General features: G+C 37.0%; 1 protein-coding gene across 7 annotated transcripts in view; it reads left to right on the forward strand.

The window, feature by feature from the left end:
• The window catches only part of BTRC (beta-transducin repeat containing E3 ubiquitin protein ligase), a 181,750-nt gene that overhangs the window by 58,908 nt on the left and 102,294 nt on the right, over positions 1-20,548 (forward strand). For 3 of the 7 annotated variants that reach the window (XM_007080180.3, XM_007080181.3, XM_042959916.1), the window contains one exon: positions 4,034-4,141. The exons of the other annotated variants lie outside the window; for them this stretch is intronic. In XM_007080180.3, coding sequence (XP_007080242.1) covers positions 4,034-4,141 — 108 coding nt within the window. The remainder of the gene's footprint in view (positions 1-4,033; positions 4,142-20,548) is intronic. 7 annotated transcript variants of the gene reach the window in all.

Raw genomic sequence — 20,548 nt, forward strand, 5'->3', positions numbered from 1 at the left:
AAATACTCCTAAATGTGAAGATAGAAGGGAAAGAGGTAGAGTAGAAGTTACAGCCTATTCCATTAATTTTGTGATTAAATTTTTTTCTTCAATGTTTTTAAGTGGCATTTACCAGTATGGGTAAGATTAATTGTTATAATACAAACCAATTTTCAAATTGGTTTTCAAATTGAGCTATAATGTATAAAATCTTATGATAATGCTCAGATCTGACTATATGCAAGTGCAGTTTTCATACCCATACCAATTGTCTTGTAATAATGGAAAATGCATCCTCTGCGTGGTGTTTGCAAGTTAATGCTGTTTTAGAAATCATCCCAGTATATCTAGTGGCTTTTCTGAGTGTCTTTGTTTCATTATTGATTATAATTTTATTTTGAAATTTTAGTTTAAAGGGATGGGGTAAGTCCTTTCAAATTCTTAGTTAGGAGTTTCGATGGAGGATAGGGATGAATGAATAAGGAAGAGTGTTAGAATGAGTAATAGTAAGGAAGTTATAATAATTAATCAAGGACATACTGCAAAAATAACCCAGGATCTAATATAAAATGAAGGAGACAAAACATTACAAAAAGAGTGCCTTAAAAACTTACCAGGGAGTGTTCACAAATACAAACAAATATGCATAGTTAATAAAAAGGAAGTGATCATGCAGATGGCTTCAGTGTGGCATAAAGCACATGAGCCGTATACCTCTTACGAAGGGAAGTAAAGCTGTCTTCCAGTGCTTACTGCTTTTTCGTTCTACCATTTCCTTTTTCCTCTACTGTATTTTCATTCTCTCTTTTTTATTCTCCCTTACTCTACCAGTTTTCTGAAATTCAGTCCCTTCTCCAGGATGAGACTTTCTTTTCTACCTGGCATACATAGAACTTTAACCAATTGCTTTATAATGTGCAGTGTCTCTCGTTAACCATGAGAGAAACTCTCAACTCTCAAAAACAAGTTTTTGGATTTTTGTGGTTTTGTTTTTTACATTAAAGATTTTAAACATAGAATAATTTAAGTTTGACAGAATGTCACTAGAATGGATTTTTGTCTCTTGTTCATTGTTCTATCCCTGGTCTCTAGAACAGTACAAAGAAAATGCTCAATGAATATTTGTTGAATAAATGACTAAAAAATTAGACTTATAAGGTTTTTTTAAAAATTTATTTTTTTAAGTAATCTCTATGCCCAACATGGGGCTTGAACTCACAACCCTGAGATCAAGAGTTGCATGATCTTCCAACTAAGCCAGGTACCCCTAGACTTAGACATTTTTTTTAACCTTTTTTTTTTTAATGTTTATTTCTTTATTTTGAGAGAGAGAGAACATGAGCAGGGGAGGGACAGAGAGAGAGAGGGAGAGAAGAAATCCCAAGCAGGGCTCCACACTCAGCATCGAGCCTGACGTGGTGCTCAATCCCATGACCTTGAGATCATGACCTAAGCTGAAATCAAGATTTGGATTCTTAACCAACTGAGCCACCCAGACACCTCTGACTTAGAATTTTTTAAAAAAAATGTTTATTTTTGAGAGAGTGAGTGAGCAGCGGAGGGGCAGAGAGAGAAGGAGAGAGAGAATCTGAAGCAGGCGCTGCAGTGTCAGTGCAGAGCCCCATGCGGGACTTGAATTCACGAACTGTGAGATCATGACCTAAGTTGAAATCAAGAGTTGGACACTCAACCAGTGACTGAGCCACCCAGGTGCCCCTAGACTTAGAAATTTTTTAACATCATTTATTTAAAAAAATACTTTAGCGAAGAACTTTATAACCTCTGTGGTAGAGCAGTAATATGAAAACAGCGATTCTCAGGGAGAAAGAAACTTTTTTTGTCCTGCTCCCCCTTAATCTCTTCTCCCTATTGCCTTCTGACAATATGAGAATCTCTGCTACTGAGGCCTACTGAATGAGACTGAAATTAGTATAAATAGTTCTAAGGAGAGCTGAAGTAAATGGGAGGTGTACATTGGTAGGGTGAAAGGGAGAAGGAAATTACAGGTTCAAAGGATGGGAGTAAGATGGATATTTGAACAAAATATCAAGTTAGTTATTAGCTAGAGTGCCAGGGCCAATTGGAAGGACAGAGAAAGTGTTAATGTAGGCAGTAGGGAAAGATCAGATCAACAGAGTGCTTGGGTTTCATACAGTAGATAGAGGGAGCCATTATGAATTATTGGCGAGAGTGACATGATAGTAAGCTGAACACAATTATTCTACTTAGTTGCTCTTCATAAAATGGATGGATTATAGCTTGTGGTGAAGGAACATTGGGAACAGTGAACAAAGTCAGGAGATTGTTGTAGTAGTTGAAAGCAGCGTAGCTATTTTGGTTGGTGTGTTATCCAGTGATGCCTTTAGCAGATACCCTTCTTTGAAGTCTCATGTCTCCGCATTATGACCTAGGGATGGATGGAGGGAGGCAGGGCACTTAAAAAGCAATAGGCCAGTTTTCCCGTACCTACTTCTCTGCTTTCTAAATTCATGATCATGAATAAATACTTCAATTTTTCCTGGGTATCAGTCACCTTAATTGTAAAATGAGGAAATAATGACCTGAAAGCAGGATCTAGACCAGATCATTTTTTGGAGTCGTTTGCATTGCACACTTCTTATATCAATTATAGGGAGTGTGAGCAATAAATACCATGTTTTGTTTCCTAATATTAATTTCTACAACTAGGGTATTTTAAGAATAAAAAAGTCCTGGGCACCTGGGTGGCTGAGTTGGTTGGGCATCCGACTTCAGCTCAGGTCATGATCTTGCTGTTCATGAGTTTGAGCCCCACATCGGGCTCTGTGCTGATAGCTCAGAGCCTGGAGCCTGCTTTGGATTCTGTGTCTCCCTGTCTCTCTGTCCCTCCCCTGCTCATGCTCTGTCTCCTCTCTCTCTCTCTTTTTGAAAATAAATAAACATTAAAAAAAAAAGAATAAAAAAGTCCCATGATACTAAATATTTCAAAAGTTATAATTTCAAGTTTAATATTATGTGTATTGACTGCTATATTTTAAAATATGTATTCCTGTTTTTACATATGATCAGGTGTTTAGTTTTTTTAGTACTATTAGATTGTAATAGCACCCAAGTTGATGGACCAAACCTCCGGTGGGGATACATTTAGAGAAACTTGAAGCATGTAAAAATTCTTTTAAAAGATATATTATTTTATAAGATTATAGGAGCAGTAACACTGATAGTGTTTAATTAATGTTACTAGAAATCATTTCTACTCTTTTTTGCTACTGAATACACTGTGTATATTTATACTCACACATATCTTTCTGTTTAGGAGGTTTTAATACCAGTAACTTTTTTGGGTTCTTTCTCTTTTTCTCTTTCTTTCTCTTTTTCCATCCTTGTCTCTCTTCCTTTGTTGTTTTCCCTTCTGTTTGAGTTGCCCCCCCTCCCCGCCCCCCAATCCATCTGGAAAGATGAAGAGGCAGCTGCTATGGTAACTATGCATTTCGGTTAATGAATAGCAGACTAACAAGATACATAAAACATATGCAAACTGCGCAGAGTTGGTCGCTGTCAAAGCTGTGGGGGTATGATACTTTCTCTTTTCCTCCTCCCCACCTTCTAAAAAACACCAACTTTTCTCTTGTATTTTGTTTTCTAATTTACCATTCCTAATAATGAAATGCTACCATGAAGGGTTCCTTTTGCTGTTTAGTCTGTGCAGTATCTCATCCTGTGGTGAATTCATGGGAGATGAGTTGAGGTATAGAGAGAAAAAGAATTGATTATTGGATTAAGAAGTAGATTTCCTTTGGACTCCTACGTAAAAGAACAGAGAAAAAAATTTCACTAGATATTTGTTTCTTTGATCTGTAACCTCCTTTCTTTCCCCTTGCCTTTTGGCCACTAGTGCCCCTTTTGAGGTTCTCTCTGGGGTTAGAACTTGTAAGTAGTATGTTTCTTGAATATGTTTCTATCATAAAGGCCAGCTGCGACTGGAGTATTACATTCAGCCAAGCTTTGAAAATTCCTGTAATCTGTGCCATCCTGTCTCATACTGTCCCATCTCATAGTTGTCCTCTCTCTGCAGTGCTCTATGCCCAGGTCTCTGTGGCTGGGCTGCTCCAGCCTGGCGGACAGCATGCCTTCGCTGCGATGCCTGTATAACCCAGGGACTGGCGCACTCACAGCTTTCCAGGTACTTTCTCTGTCTCTGTGGGTTATTTGCGGGCATTAGTGTGTATGTCTGATTCATTAGCGTGTCCTCGTTCTTTCTTGTGCTCTACTTATGTTCACTTTCTCTCCTTCATATTGCCTGTATTTCACATCACTCAGTACTCTTTTAATTATTATTTTTTAATGTAGACCCAGACCATTCCACTCTTAAGACAATTATATTATCGTGATTGGTTTGCCAGAATTGACATAGCACAACTTGACTGTTTTCATATCTAGTGGAAGTATGATAGTGAATTTTAAAGTAATTTCAACAAATAGTGTTTATTATGTAATGTTTGTTCTGGACCTACATAAAGCCAATTAATGTAATTGATTAATTAATTACAGCCAGTTGCCTGAACACGTTGTGTTTTTCTTATGATTACTAAAAATAAAAAGTGCTCTGTTCAGAGTGTCTCCTGGTTGCTATACAGCTATATATATATTTTGGGGTAAGATCTGTGTTTATTTATTTCTTGACTAACAAGTCTAGTTTCAAGGTGAAAAGGCCTTTTAAAGATCTTTGAGTATAATATTTAGCTTGAAACAGTCCAGCTTGTCTTGCATGAACGGACAGATTCTAGTTCCCTTCAGCCTTTCTTAGAGAATATCAGGACAGTTCTAGGATGTGAAAGAAATCTATAGAGAGAATGAAAAATTTGTAGAGAAAAATGTAAGAAAGCACTTGATGCTCGTAGCTTACAAATCTGGGTACTATATATTTTCTTGGTAGAAATGTTATCTATCCACCTCAGGTATTTGCAGTTTGTGTTTAGCATTTGATAGCAATACACAACAAGTTAGCTTTTGGTTTGTTTTTAACCTTTGTAGCTCATATTCTATTTAGAAGAATTTCAAAGGCAAGTTATAAGTAAGCATCAGAATGCGTAGACTATCGTCTTAGTTAGAAGAGACAAAGTTAAGTGTTCCACATTTTGGATTGTGCTGACAATTGCTAGTCTTTAATGATACAATTTTAGTGGTGATAATGCTAGATGTTTGTATTTGTTCTTTGCAAAATAGAATATTAAACTTCCTTTGCTTGTCTTAGGAGATACAATATAGGAAAGTGCATAGGCCTTAAAATTAGTTAGATCAGGGCTTACATACTGTCTTTGTCACTAGTATGGTCTTGAGCAAGCCATTTCACTCTAATCCTTGTGTTCCTCATCTGTAAACAGAGACTGCAGTAAAGGCATGCAGTAAACGGTTGCCGTTTTTATCATCTTCTTTATTATTAACATTACCACTATTACTGTTAGAGAATGCTACTTTCCTATCAATTTATTTCAAATATTGTAAATTTTTTTTACCACATGTCATATTGATAAAGTTTCTGCTCTCGAGGAACTCCTGGTCTAACCTGTGGGTTTTTAATCTTGTTTGGGTTGTAATAAGTTTAGCCAAACTCCAAACTCCAAGAGAATAGTCACTGCAAGACTGCCCTCATTTCAGACACCAGTTGCAAGTTTAGGAGTCCCCTTGACCACATTCATGCTTGAGAATTCACTAAAAAGGACTCACAGAACTCACTGAAAGCTCTTAGAATTTATTACAGGGTGAGGAGACAGGTTAAAATTAACCAAAGGAAAGAGACACATAGGGCAGATTCAAGAGGGGACCAAATATAGAACTTCCTGTCATTATCTCCATGGATTCAGGAATGGCGTTACTGCCTCCTGGCCACAGTATATGACAGTACAACACAGGGTATTACCAGCTAGGGAAATTTACCCAAGTCTTTGGTGTCTACAGTTTTGTTGGGGCTCAATTACAAACTGCCTGCATGGCTGACTGTTAGTCTCTAGCCCCTCCTGTAGGTCACACTAATGCTTTTTGCCTCAGTTTCCTCTCTGGATAGGAATTGATAAAGTATGGTTCAGAGCCCCCACTCTAAATCCCATTTGTCCAATGGCCAGAAGCCGCAGGAAGAAAGACACTTCTGTTAGGTAAGAAGTTCCAGAAGCCTAGATACCACTTCCCAAAGGAAGCCAAAGGAAAAGGCCATGCCTATCTTTGATAAGGTTAATCCTTCACTACACAGGTGTTACGGACTACTTTGAGAATCTAATGAGCACTATTGACCTTGGGAAAAACTGCATATGGCACATAGGCAAAATTTTATTTAATAGTTATGTGTATGATTATTATATTTATATTAAATCACATAATCCTCAAAGTATTAACTCCCAAACTGAAAAATCCTATCACAGAAATATAGAGGAGCTGTAAGAATACATAAAAGAGGAACTTGATCTAACCTGAGGGTGAGGGTAAGGAAAATCAGGTAATGTTTGATTGAGTTAAGGTCTAAAGGGTGAGTAGGAATTAACTAGGCAAAAGAGGGGAGGGGAACACATTTCAGGCTTAAGGAAGAGGCAATGCAAAGGCTCTGGAGACTGGTGGAGCTTGTTGCATGTAAGGCCTCTACTGAAAAAACACTATTATTTTAGAGAATGAGGAGAATGGAGCTAGGAAAGACTGGGAAGTTTGATCATGCAGGATTTGTGGGCCAGGTTAGTCTTGATGCTAAGAAGAGCAGTAAGCTGTCGAAAGGACTTAAACACAAGTTTTGATTTCCACTTTAGATGTATTAACTCTAGCTATCACAAGGATGATTTCAGTAATTGAAGAGACAGATTGTGGTCGTTTGGTTTTGGTCTGGAACTCCTTTGCATTCTAAAAAATTATTGAGGCCAGCAGAATGCTTTTGTTTATGTGGGTTATATGCACTGATAGTCACTATTTGAAATTAGAACTGAGAAAAAATTTAAGTATTAACTTATTAAAGTATCTGTAATAAATCCGTTACATGCTAGTGCAAATAATGTCTGGATTAATGAAAGGCAGCTGGATTCTCATTTCTGTTTCTGCAATCTGTTGTGTTGTGGTGTTTTGGTCGAAATATATGAAGTATCCAGCCTCATACAGATATATAGTTTAAAAAGAGAGGGGTGCTTTAATACCCTTTTCAGTTAGTAATTTCTTTATTATTTTTTTTATGGTTTTTTTGTTTGTTTGTTTGTTTTTGTTTTTGACAGAGAGCGAGCAGGGGAGGGGCAGAGAGAGAGAGGGAAACCCAAAATCCGCAGCAGGCTCTAGGCTCTGTGCTGACTCATGGATCATGAGATCATGACCTGAGCTGAAGTCAGACGCTTTACCGACTGAGCCACCCAGGCACCCCAGTTAGTTGTAATTTCTTAAAGATGAGTTACAGTATAGAATCTAAAACGTACACACTTTTTGTGTTCTGTTACATTAAGATGCATTGGTCTCAATCTTTTCAACAAATCATGCTGGAGCAATTGGACATCTATGTCTAAGATAATGAACCTCGACTATTACATTGCACCATATATAAAAATTAACTCAAATTGGATCATAGACCTATATATAAGCTAAAATTACAAAACTAATAGGAAAAAATGAGGGAGGAAAAAAGTCATTGTGACTTTGGGTTGGGCAAACACAGTGAGATACTACTGCATTACTACCACATGCCTCTTCTCACCCTGGATGTAGGGATTGGGAATTCAGTAGACCCTAGGTTTAGACCCACATCCTAGTTTAATATGAGAGATGTTGGGCTAGAAAATTCCTTGAAAGCAGAAGCAATCTTTTGTATTTATCAGTTGACCTTCACAGTGTTCTGTAGAGTGATTTTTAGTATTTGGGGGGAATGATTTGAACTATATTAGACAGTGTTAAATAACATGCGATTAAAAATTGTGTAAGTTAGGGGCACCTGGGTGGCTCAGTCGGTTAAGCCTCCAACTTCAGCTCAGGTCATGATCTCACAGTTCATGAATTCGAGCCCCCTGTTGGGCTATGTGCTGACAGCTCAGAGCCTGAAGCCAGCTTCAGATTCTGTGTCTCCCTTTCTCTCTGCCCATCCCCTGTTCATTCATTCTCCCTCTCCCTCCCTCTCTCTCTCTCAAAAAATAAATAAACATTAAAAAAATTTTTTTAAAGCGTATAAGTTAAAATCATCTGACTTGCACACCAAGATACCAAAAAAATTCAAATTTTCATTTTATCTAAAGCAGTCTGAATCTCAGGTCAGGTAGGAAAGAATTCTGCAATTTACTGTCACTCTCAGGACTTTCTCTATTTGGTCTTTTTCTTTTTTGTTTTTTAAGATTTTATTTTTTAAGTAATCTCTACCCCCAACATGGAGCTGAAACTCACAACCCCAAGATGAAAACTCACATGTTATACTGACTGAGCCAGCCAGGCGTCCCTTTCTGTTAGCTCTTAATTAAAAATCAACAAATACCTATTTAAAAAATATTTTTAGTCTCCTTGTAAGTTACCACTTCTGGAATATAATTGGAGGGATGTTGATTTAGTGATTTTGCTGGAAAAATCAGGAATAAATTGGGTGTATGGACCTTGAAGTATATTGCAGGAGTGAAATTGTGTGGCACAGGCAGAAAAGAGGTGCTTAAGAAACATTTTAGAAAAGCAGGCCAAAGGCTATTTTGTAGTGTTGTGGTTATGAGCTTGGGCCTTGGTGCCAGACTGCTTGAGACTTGTGCTTGGCTCTGTCTGTGTGTGACCTTGGGCAAGTGCTTGACCTCTCTATACCTCAGTTTTTTAAATCGGGAAAATGGGGATAATAATAGTACTTATCTCATACAGTTGTTAACATTAAATGAGTTATGTTAAGTCCTTAGAACAGTGTCTGGCACATGAATGAGTTTTATATTATTGGGAAAATGTACAGAAGAATAGGTTTGGAGACTTTCAGCAAACACTGTTTTCACCTTGTTATAAAGCAATATACTGTTCAATAAATTCTTATTTTTTTTTCATTCCTTATAGCCCAATTTTGTATCATAGGGAGCCTACTCTTGGTTCAGGGACTGATGAAAAAATTTTGCTTTTCTCAATATTACTGTAGGTGTGAATGTTTATTTTTCTTATTATGTCTTACGTAGCAAAAATGGAAGACATGAGCTTATATACCAGTTTTATTCTATTAATTCAATAATTCTATGACAGGGTCAGTGTGCACAGATGCTCAATATTACTGGCTGACGAATTAGCAAGATGCAGCATTTACCTCTTTTCTGTTCCTACTAGAATAAAACATTCCTAGTACATTTACGTCTTTCTGGTTTGGGTTTTATTTTACTTATTTAGATTTTTATTAATGTAAAATTTACACAAAAATCTGAAGTGTACTGAGTTTGACATTTATACATTTATGTAACCTCATTCTCAAGACATAGAATATTTGCATAATCTGAGAAAGTTTCTTTGTACCCCCTTCCAGTTAGTACTCATCCCCCCTATGCAATTACTGTTCTGATTTGCCACTAAGATTGTTTTTTTCCTGTTCTTCAGCTTCATATAAATGCACTCATATAGCATACATTGTTTTGTGTCTTTTTTCTTTTGACCAATATGTTTTTGAGTTTTGTCCATTTTGTTGTTTATCAGTAATTTATTCTTTTTTATTGCTGAATATGTTCTATTATATTACTATACCACAATTTATCTGTTTATTGATAGACATTTAGATTATTTCCATTTTTTGACTACTATGTATAAAGCTACTGTATACAGTTTGTACAAGTCTTTTTGTGGACATGTGTCTTTATTTCTCTTGGTAAGTGCCTAAGAATGTAATTGCTGGGTTGGGACACCTGGGTGACTCCGTCTGTTCAGTGTCCAACTTCAGCGCAGGTCATGATCTCGCAGTTCATGAGTTCAGGCCCCACATCGGGCTCACTGCTGTCAGCCTGTTAGCACAGAGCCCATTTGGGATCCTCTGTCCCCTTCTCTCTACCCCTCCCTCACCTGCGCTCTCCCAAAAATAAATAAACATTTCTAAAAAAAGAATGTAATTGCTGTGTCATAAAATAAAGCATATTTTTAACTTTAAAAGAGACAGTCAAATGGAAACAGCCCAACTGTCCATCAACTGATGAATGGATAAAGAAGATACGGTATGTATGTGTATATATTTGTGTGTGTGTGTGTGTGTGTGTGTGTGTGTGTGTGTGCGTGTGCGTGCACACACAATGGAATATTACTCAGCCATAAAAAAGAATGAAATCTTGCCATTTGCAATGATGTGGATGGAGCTAAAGGCTAGAGAGTATTACGCTAAGCAAACTAAGTCAGAGAAAGACAAATACCGTATGATTTCACTCATGTGGAATTTAAGAAACAAACGAACAAAGCAGCAAGAAAAAAAGAGAGAGAGGCTAACCAAGAAACAGACTCTTAAGTATACAAAGAGAACAAACTGATGGTTACCAGAGGGGAAGTGGATGTGGGAGATGGGTTGAATAGATGATGGGGATTAAGGAGTGGTGTATGGAAATGTTGAATCACCATTACATCTGAAACTAATATTACAATGTATGTTAACTAACTGGAATTTAAATTTTAAAACTTAAGAAAAGAAGAGAGACAGCCAAGTATTTCTTCAAAGTGATTATCCCCGAAGGAATACTCATTTTACTAATATTGCCAAATGTGTGTAACGAAGTGAGTTGGTAATAGCTTCATGATATTTTTTTTTTTTGAAATTATGTCATTTCTTTAGTAAGTTTGAAGTACCTTCAAAGTCAAAATTCAATGACAACAGAAGAAGAAGAGCCTTGGAGTCATTATTTAGTTTGTTGGGTTATCTTCAGTAACTCATATGGAAATGGCAACATTGAGATGGTTTGATTAATTAACATTTCACATCACGCATTTTAAACTAGTCACAGAAAAGATTGTGAAAATACTGTTTAAATGGATTCTATGAGGACGTGGTTAATTTGAACATATTTTCATTTTCATCATTCCATTGGTTTGTCCTGGAAAGTATATGGATAATTAAGAGGATTTCTGTTGATTAACAGTGGATGTATTTCGTGGAATCGTTTGCTCATCCTCAGCAAGTGGTGATCTTATGATCTGATATTAAATGAAAATGAGCAGTAGAAAGAAAGTGCTTAAAAATAACTGGGTAATTAAGATTCTTTATTTTCTTTAGACATTGAAAGAGAAGAGAAATTGTAACATTAAGAATATAACTAGATTTATATGGCCTTACAGTATTTCAGGTGTCAAGTATAGCTATGATATTTTAAGGAAATCTTGAGCTAAATGTACCATATAATATTTTAATATTAGTAACGGTCCCTTGTCAAAGGTTGAAATTGTTTGGGGTTGACTTTAGGAGAGACAGTGTATTTTATTGTTTAAGAATATTTAGAGGTCTGGGGCATGTGGGTGGCTCAATTGGTTGGGTGACTGACTTCAGCTCGGGTCATGATCTCACTGTTCACGGGTTGGAGTCCCGCGTCTGGCTCTGTGCTGACAGCTCAGAGCCTGGAGCCTGTTTCGGATTCTGTGTCTTCCTCTCCCTCTCTGCCCCTTCCCCACTCGCACCCTGTCTCTCAAAAATAAATAAACATTAAAAAAAAAAAAAAGAATATTTAGAGATCCACCAAATCTTGCCATCTACCATGGAACAATACTAGGAAAATTAAGCATTTTTCAAAATGTCCGTGTGTATGTATATGTATGTATGGAAGACTTCATTTTATAGTTGAGGTTAAATGGCAATATGGATTATCACCCTGAATGTAAACTGACATTCAAATCTGACCAGAAAATAACACCATAAGGAAAATTTTCCCATGACAAAAATGCTTACTAGCCCTAGGTGATGGCCTCCTCCACAGCATTGTATATGGATAATCTCAGTACAGCATAATTTCTGTATAATAAAGAATTTGGTTCTTTTTGTGTATATGTTGACATTTGACCTATGTTTATCCCAGCCATAGTCTTTGCATTAGGAGTTAGCATGTAGTGGCAAATAAAAAATGCTTTTATTTTGTGTGTGTGGGGGGGGGGGGGGGGCAGGGGTGGGGAGACACACGTTTCCCCCTACTTATAAAACCAATTTATTGTTTGTTGTAGAACATATAAATTATTTGGTAAATATATAAACAAGAAAATATCGCCCATAATCCTTGCACTGTAAGATAATCATATGTTAGCTTCCTTCAGTTTGGAATGACCTCCATTTGTGGATATATGCACACAGGCATGTCTTGCAAATGCAGTTTAGCTTTAAAATATTTTTTATTCCATTTTATTGTAAAATTACAAAATACAAAAATTAAAATTTTAATATTGTAGAAAATACAGACAAGTAGAAATAAGAAAGGAAATGGTTTTCTTTTAATTTTTTTTTTTTTTTTATGTTTTATTTTTGAGAGAGAGAGACAACACGAGCAGGGGAGGGACAGAGAGAGGGAGACACAGAATCTGAAGACAGGCTCCAGGCTCTGAGCTAGCTGTCAGCACAGAGCAGAAAGGAAGTGAAATGTTTTTGTTTTTGTTTTTAATTTTTAAAATTTTTATTTACATCCAAATTAGTTAGCATATAGTGCAACAATGATTTCAGGAGTAGATTTCCTTAATGCCCCTTACCCATTTAGCCCATCCCCCCTCCCCAAATCCCTCCAGTAACCCTGTTTGTTCTCCATATTTATGAGTCTCTTATGTTTTGTCCCCCTCCCTGGTTTTATATTATTTTTGCTTCCCTTTCCTTGTGTTCATCTGTTCTGTGTCTTAAAGTCCTCATATGAGTGAAGTTATATTTGTCTTTCTCTGACTAATTTTGCTTAGCATAATACCCTCTAGTTCCATCCATGTTCCATCTTGCAAGTGGCAAGATTTCATACTTTTTGATTGCTGAGTAATACTCCTTTGTATATGTATACCACGTCTTCTTTATCCATCCATCCATTGATGGACATTTGGGCTCTTTCTGTACTTTGGGTATTGTTGATAGTGCTGCTATAAACATTGGGGTGCATGTGCCCCTTCGAAACAGCACACCTGTGTCCCTTGGATAAATACCTAGTAGTGCAATTGCTGGGTCATAGGGTAGTTCTATTTTTAGTTTTTTGAGGAATTTCCATACTGTATTCCAGAGAAGCTGCACCAGTTTGCATTCCCACCAGCAGGGCAAAAGAGATCTTTCTCCGCATCCTCGCCAACATCTGTTGTTGCCTGAGTTGTTAATGTTAGCCATTCTGACAGGTGTGAGGTGGTATCTCACTGTGGTTTTGATTTTTATGTCCCTGATAATGAGTGATGTTGAGCATTTTTTTCATGTGCCGGTCAGCCATCTGGATATCTTTTTTGGAGAAGTGTACTATTCATGTCTTTTGCCCATTTCTTTACTAGATTATTTGTTTTTTGGGTGTTGAGTTTGATAAGTTCTTATAGATTTTGGATACTAACCCTTTATGTGATATGTCATTTGCAAATATCTTCTCCCATTCTGTTGGTTGCTTCTTAGTTTTGCTGATTGTTTCCTTCGCTCTGCAGAAGCTTTTTATTTTGATGAGGTCCCAATAGTTCATTTTTGCTTTTGTTTCCCTTGCCTCCAGAGACATGTTGAGTAAGAAGTTGCTGCGGCCAAGATCAAAGAGGTTTTTGCCTGCTTTTTCCTTGAGAATTTTGATGGCTTCTGGTCTTAGATTTAGGTCTTTCATCCATTTTGAGTTTATTTTTGTGTGTGGTGTAAGAAAGTGGTCGAGGTTCATTTTTCTGCTTATCGCTGTCCAGTTTTCCCAGCACCACTTGCTGAAGAGACTGTCTTTATTCCATTGGATATTCTTTCCTGCTTTGTCAAAGATTAGTTGGCCATACGTTTGTGGGTCTATTTCTGGGTTCTCTATTCTATTTCATCGGTTTGAGTGTCTGTTTTTGTGCCACAGAAAAGAAATGTTTTAAGTGTCCTTGTGGATATTACCACTTTATTGAAACTAATACTTTCCAGATTTTAACTATGTCATATTCTTGTTCAAATTCTACATTTATCAGCTGGTTACATTGATTTTGGTCAGTTTTTATCTCATGGCCAGTTGCCTGCATGTTTGTAAGTTGAACGTAGTTTGAAGTTGGCTTAATTGATTGGCTTGCCACCACTTTCCTCTCATGTAATTCTTAGCCATTTCAAATTTACAGTTCTCCAAAAGTGCTATGTTCTCTTATATATATCTGTGTCTTTGCGTGTTCTGTTCTACCTGGAGAACCCTACAGAAAACACCTGTCCTCCCTAACTAACTCCTACCTCCCACGTTTATCTACCTGACTACTTACTAATCTTCATGATTCAACTCAAGTAGTTTTACCTCTAGGATAAAGGTCCTCACTGATCTTTTCACCCTCCTCCTTAATCTCGTTGGAGCATCTGTACCCAGGGCATACAATGGATACCTCTGTCATAGCACTGATAAGCTTTTGCAGTTGTTCCCTCACTAGACTGAGTTTCTTGAGAGTAGGATTATGTTCATTTTATATTTTCAATGTCAAGTACAGTGCTTGATACAAAGTATGTGCTTTAGGATTTTTTGCGGAACAAATGACTTAAATAATTTGAAGAAAACTATCAAATAACATATATAAAGTGGGAGAAGTGAAAGCATTGAATTGCCAGTGGTACCTACACATACATACACACTACTGTTGTGCATTCAGAAAGAAGTCATGATAATTAAACATTTCAAAGACCACACATTTACATGGAAACAAGGAAAACACGCTGAATCTGATTTATGGGTAGTCTTCAAATTTTATACATTTGGCTTTCATACAGCTCACACTATGATGATCCCCTCTGAATTGGATTTTGTATGCTGAATTTGGACTCTTGTTGATGAACAAATGCACATTTCCAGCTATTAAATAGTGGCACTGCCAATGCCAGCCAGTAAACAGTTTGGTTTCGATGATTCAACATCTTTATCAACACAGCAGTGTATGTTTGAACAATTATTTGACTATTTTATTGCATTTTATCCTTATTTTATGAAGAATAGACACTGGGAAAATTAAAATGATGATAGTAGTGATAAACAACAGTCTAGAGAAGGTAGAATTCATCAAGCATACTGAAAGTGACCCTTCAGGCTTGATGAGGCACAAAATTAAAGTACATGTGCAAGATGTTGGAAATATATTATTGAAGATCATTTCTTAAAAATAAAGTATAATTGTAGATTTTAAAACATTTTAGCTAACATTGGAATTTACTGTTCAGCTTCTACCCTTTGCAAAGTTTGTATGAATTTCACTAAGAAAAGGAGAGATGAACTGAGTTTGCTGCATTTTACTCTATCCTGGAAATAGGTTTTCTTGGAGGAATCATTAGGACTGATTTGTCTTTTTAAAAAAAAAATTTTTTTTAATTTATTTTTGAGAGAGAGAGAGAGAGAAAGGAAGGGCGGGAGGGAGAGGTAGAGAGAGAGGAAGACACAGAATCCCAAACAGGCTCCAGGCTCTGAGCTGTCAGCACAGAGCTCGACGCGGGGCTCGAACTCACTCACAGACCGTGAGCTCTTGACCTGAGCTGAAGTCAGATGCTTAACCGACTGAGCCAGCCAGGTGCCCATGGATCGATTTGTCTTTTAAGATGCCCACTTTGGTTATTTAAATACTCCAGTTATTTCAAGTTTTGTTATAATAGATTCCTCCATTGCTGAGTATTTTGACATGCCTGTGATGCTGGTAATGTTCATTTACAGGCTAATGTGCAACATTATCTAATGTTTAGAGTAAACCAAATCAAAATCATTTTATTGTGAGACAATCATTTCCTTTAAAATTTTTTTTTTCCCTAATGGTTCTGAAAAATTAAACTCTTCATAAAGTGGGCTTACCCTTTATGTTAAATAATGTTGGATTTTCCCTAATTGCTCTAAATTCAACATGACCTCTAATGGCAGAAGGGAGAGTACAGGTACGCCAAGGGGCCTGGGATTGCCTCAGTGTAAGAAGCACAGACTGGAGGAAGGAATTGATGAAACCTTTAAGGGTGATGGGAACCTCTGTGGATGTACTGTCCTTATCAGACAAATTCTTGCTATGGGCAGTTAAGACTCACCTGTATCCTCTGAAGAAGTATGTATTACTTTCTTTATTCCAAGATTACCTTCTTGTTATTCTCCTTTTTGTGCTGAGTAGAGGCCAGAGTATCACAGGAGTTCTTTCTCTGTTCTTCAGGAATCATTGTTGGTAGTTTTGTGACTGCCACAGCTATTTGTACCTTCTTTCACTATTCTGCTTTATGTGGTAGTGTTTTATTGTCTTGCTGTCCTTCCTTGTGTTAGTTTCTAGACTTGGTATTTTATGTGGACTGTCAAGATATGCAGTCTTGGTACATCGGCAGCATTCAGGAAACTTTTTTTGTCATTTTTCATGAAGAGAGAAACCCAGGTTATTTATGACAGCCTCATGGTGGGGGGTGGGGGGGGGACCCATCTCTTTACTTGTTTAGCTGCATAGGCCTCTAAGAATTGCAATACTTTACTATTGGGAGGTGATACCCATGAGTTTTGTTTTTCCTGAGAGTGATGTTGAGTAGCTTTGAGATTTTCTATATTCTCTGTCCCAGCCCTCTGGAGACCAAGTCTGTTATATTTTGAAATAGTTATTTGGGTCTAGGATGTAGTACATCATTATGGAACAGCATGTTGCAGCGTACCTTCCCCTGTTGGGTTATCTGTCATCCGCCTTTTAAAGTTCTCAGGTGTACCATTCAAATCCTTAAGACCTTTGTTGCAAACCTAGTATCTGTGTCTTGATATGAATTAAATTGGAATTTTGTGTCCTGTAAAACTGACATTAAAAAAGAGTATATCCATTTTCTTATATGATCCTTCAGCAAAACGTTCAGGTCTTAGCCTGATTTGGTTTAATTTTTTTGTGTTAGAGGTCGTAAACAGAAAGGGAAGAGTAAAGAGATAAGTACTTGTTTTGTTTTCATGTTTCACACACACATGAATATAGAGAGAGCACTATTTCCAACTAGTAAATATAAAGCTTTTGTGTAGCACGGAAAGTTTTATATTTGAATGAAAACACATGATCAGTTTTACTAAAAAATAGTTGCTATTGTTCATTGCAATTTCTACCCTTTGCGTGAGCCGTGTTTTTTGGGGGGAGTGCCTGTTTCTTAACATGTAATAAAACGTAAGGGAAATTTCTGGTATAATATTTGTATATTTCTCCTAGATTTTTAAATTGGCAGGTCATTAATTTTTTTAAGCATTTCAGTTGCAGCATAGTGCAGTCCTTTGGGGGGAATTGGTAAAATGAGGATAAAATGGGTACAGGATTCCAACAGCTTGAAAATAACACAGTATTTGACCAAAATCTCTTTTGTATTCCCTATTCTGGTTCTATTCCAGTAGTCCTGGAAATGTGCCTATGGACTATTTACAGTGAGATTATAAAACTGAATCATGATTTTGGCGAATAGAAGCCAGAGCATGTGGCTCCAGCACCCCAGCTGGCAGTAAGCTCTCCCTAGGTTTATGAATGTAGTTAGATGGCCCCCAACTGTTTACAAGACAGCAGAGGTGAGGTCTTTGATTGACAAGTCAGAAATGCATTATATCATTCTCTCTGCCAGTCTCTGGTTCATGCTGTTAAAAATGTCAGCCTCCAAGTTTGAATGGCAGCCTGAGGGCCTTAGAAGCTTTTTGTTTTCTGAGATGGAAACACAAATTGGATGTGTGCCTGAGCGCTTCATCCTGGGCTGTAATTTCATCTTTTAGCTAAGAACCACAAGGTACACGAGCAAAGCACCCTGTAAACAATAATACTGTGGAAAAAAAAATAAACAAGGTCGTGTTTCTGGTACGTTGATCCGATGGTGTCCTGACCTCTATCACGTTGAACATCTCCACTCTGATTGCTGTTCCCTTTGGCATTACAATGAGAGAAAGAGAGACTGACATAGGAGGAAAAGATTTAAAGTTGCAGTGTCGTTGCACATTCCTTGTATTGGCTATGAAATATTGAACTGTCAGAATGTGACACTTGGTTTTTTAAGCAACCTCTCTTGTTTGAGGTGTTTGCAGTTCATTCCTTTCTCCCCCATTTGTCTGCTCTCATTGATAGGGTTGGAGGTGGTTGCCTTAAATGCATGAAAAGGGACAATGTTAAAGAGAAGTGGTGCTGATGGAGCCAAATAAACTTAACACTGGAATAGAAGTGCCGCCTGTGAGGCATGGGCAAAAGCAGACTGAAGTTGGGTTAGCTCATTAATCTGGGGGTTTATGGAACACTGCATAAGGAAGTTTAGGAAGAATTGGTTTAGGTCTTGGTTCTATTTTTTTGGAGGCAGGAGGTTGGGAAGGCAGTAGTGGGTAAAGATAAGAGATGGGATAACATGGTTTGTTAAACTGATAGCCAACTACATAACAGTATTGTCAGTGAAGTCAGAATTAACGCAGCTATGTTATTTATTGCTCTAATTATCCACTGTCTTTAGGAAGTGGTTCATTATGAAAGACTTAGAAGTTCAGTAAGAAAAATAGCGTTTTTTAATGTGCAAAATTCATATTTATTGTAAGGTTGATGATGACGAGGTCATATGGAAAGAACCATTATGTTTGTATTAGTACAACTTAATGGCACATGAATAGAAAATCTTGGTTGCAAAAGCCAAACCATAGTTTTCTTGGTAAATATTTTCTAGTTGTAGAATGTGTTTTCCATTGCTATTTGTTTTAAGATGCTATTTGTTTATCTTAAAACAACAAATATTTTTTTAAAAAATTTTCTTCTTAAGAAAACAGCACTGTTAATAGATGTGTGCTGTTATCTTAATCCATTTTGGGGCATAGACCTTACCAGTAAAGTTTTAAGTGAGAATGATATTTTGTAATTCTTCTGGAGAATGAAAAAGTAGGAGTTTGTGTTGAAAGTACTTGAATTAACACTATTTGGGTGTGTGTGTGTGTGTGTGTGTGTGTGTGTGTGTGTGTGTGTGTGTTTTAACATTATCGATGGTTTTAAAGGACATTTGTTTCTCTTAGCTCTCTCCGTCTACAAATGTGAAAGGCAGGAGAGCTGCTCTCTATCACGAATACATAGTGAAATGCACTGGAAAAATGGTGGTAATCATTTTGGACATTTCTTAATTCCCTCCTTTGAGGTCATGCTGGAAAGAGAGGAGATAATAATTGTAAAATAATGTCCTGCTCTCCTGTACCCAGAATTATGTTTTCACTTACAAAATACAGCGCAAGACCAAAGGGAGAAACATTGAGAATTAATTACTGTTGTTTTAAGTATTGCTCTCTATTTTTAAAGCATAAATATTGATGTAGATATGCATTTCAGCTGTGCTGTGAGAACCCACTCTCTTGACTCAGTTGGGACGGGGGGTTTCAAAAATCATTCTCACAGAAATTGATTTCTCATTGTCTGATTTCTTGAGGATGAATAAAAACAAACCATTCTGTTCAATGTGGGAAGAATAAGAGTTATGCAAGCGCTTATCAAAGAAATAAGGCTATAAATATGTACATTTATGAAATCTCCTAAATCTTAACACAGAGAAAGTGTGCAGAATTTCCTCTTTTGTTATATTATTAGTGCATCAATTACTGTGAAAATGCCTCCGCCCATGGGCTTTTAAACAGTCACACCTCCATGATAATGATTAGCCTTACTACCTAAAGTCCAGGCTTGCCTCATGAGCAAAAATCAGTGTATTCATGGAATCTTAGAATTTCAGAATTGGGAGGGACATACATGGACATTTTGTCACATAGAGGAATCCTTTATGAAATGTTTGTCACGGGGTCATGTAATCTCTGATCACGGCCATTATTGGCAAGCTGGACTTGTTGAGGCATCTTGTTTTCTTCTTCAGTGTTGGTTCTATAAGAAGGGGTTCCCTCAAGAAGGAGTCAAACTTTTTGTTCACCTAGTGATTAGAAGTCTACCTTTCATAGTAATATAAAGGAATTATTTTCATGTTTGTATATTTGTGTTTGAGGATGGCTATCATGTTGCTTATATTTTCCGTTCCCAGGGTGAATATTCTTGGTTCTGTTAGGGTTTCTTTGGAAAATATCAGTATTCATACCTGCCATTTTCATAACCTCCTATTTTGGTGGAGGGCATTATCATTCTGGTTGTCTTTCCTTGTAAGTGCATTCCACCTTGACAGTGTCCTCATTACAATGTGGCATGCATAACTGGAGGTAGTGCTGCAAAAGTGTGTAATAGTGTAGTATACAGTGAAACATCTTGTTTTGAACGTTAAATTCAGAGTATGTAATTTAATTATTGCCGCCTAAAACTCAAATACTTCTGTAGGGGAGGGGATAGAAAAATCTCTAGGAACTTAGCCTGGGTTTGTTTCCTCACCTTTTCTTTGAAGCCAGAAAAGCGTATGTAAGCACTTTGACAAATGACATAATGTAGTGGCATATCTGAGTGGTGCAGGTATTTTAAACCTACTCCAGTTCCTGAAGATGGTGAACATCTGCTTAGAGGTATTGTAGAGCTCCACAATGCACTAATTGAATTACTCTTTTCTGGAGTTGCCGACTGCACT

The sequence above is a fragment of the Panthera tigris genome, chromosome D2 (genome assembly GCF_018350195.1).
Source record: "Panthera tigris isolate Pti1 chromosome D2, P.tigris_Pti1_mat1.1, whole genome shotgun sequence".
NCBI classification, from domain to species: Eukaryota; Metazoa; Chordata; class Mammalia; order Carnivora; family Felidae; genus Panthera; species Panthera tigris.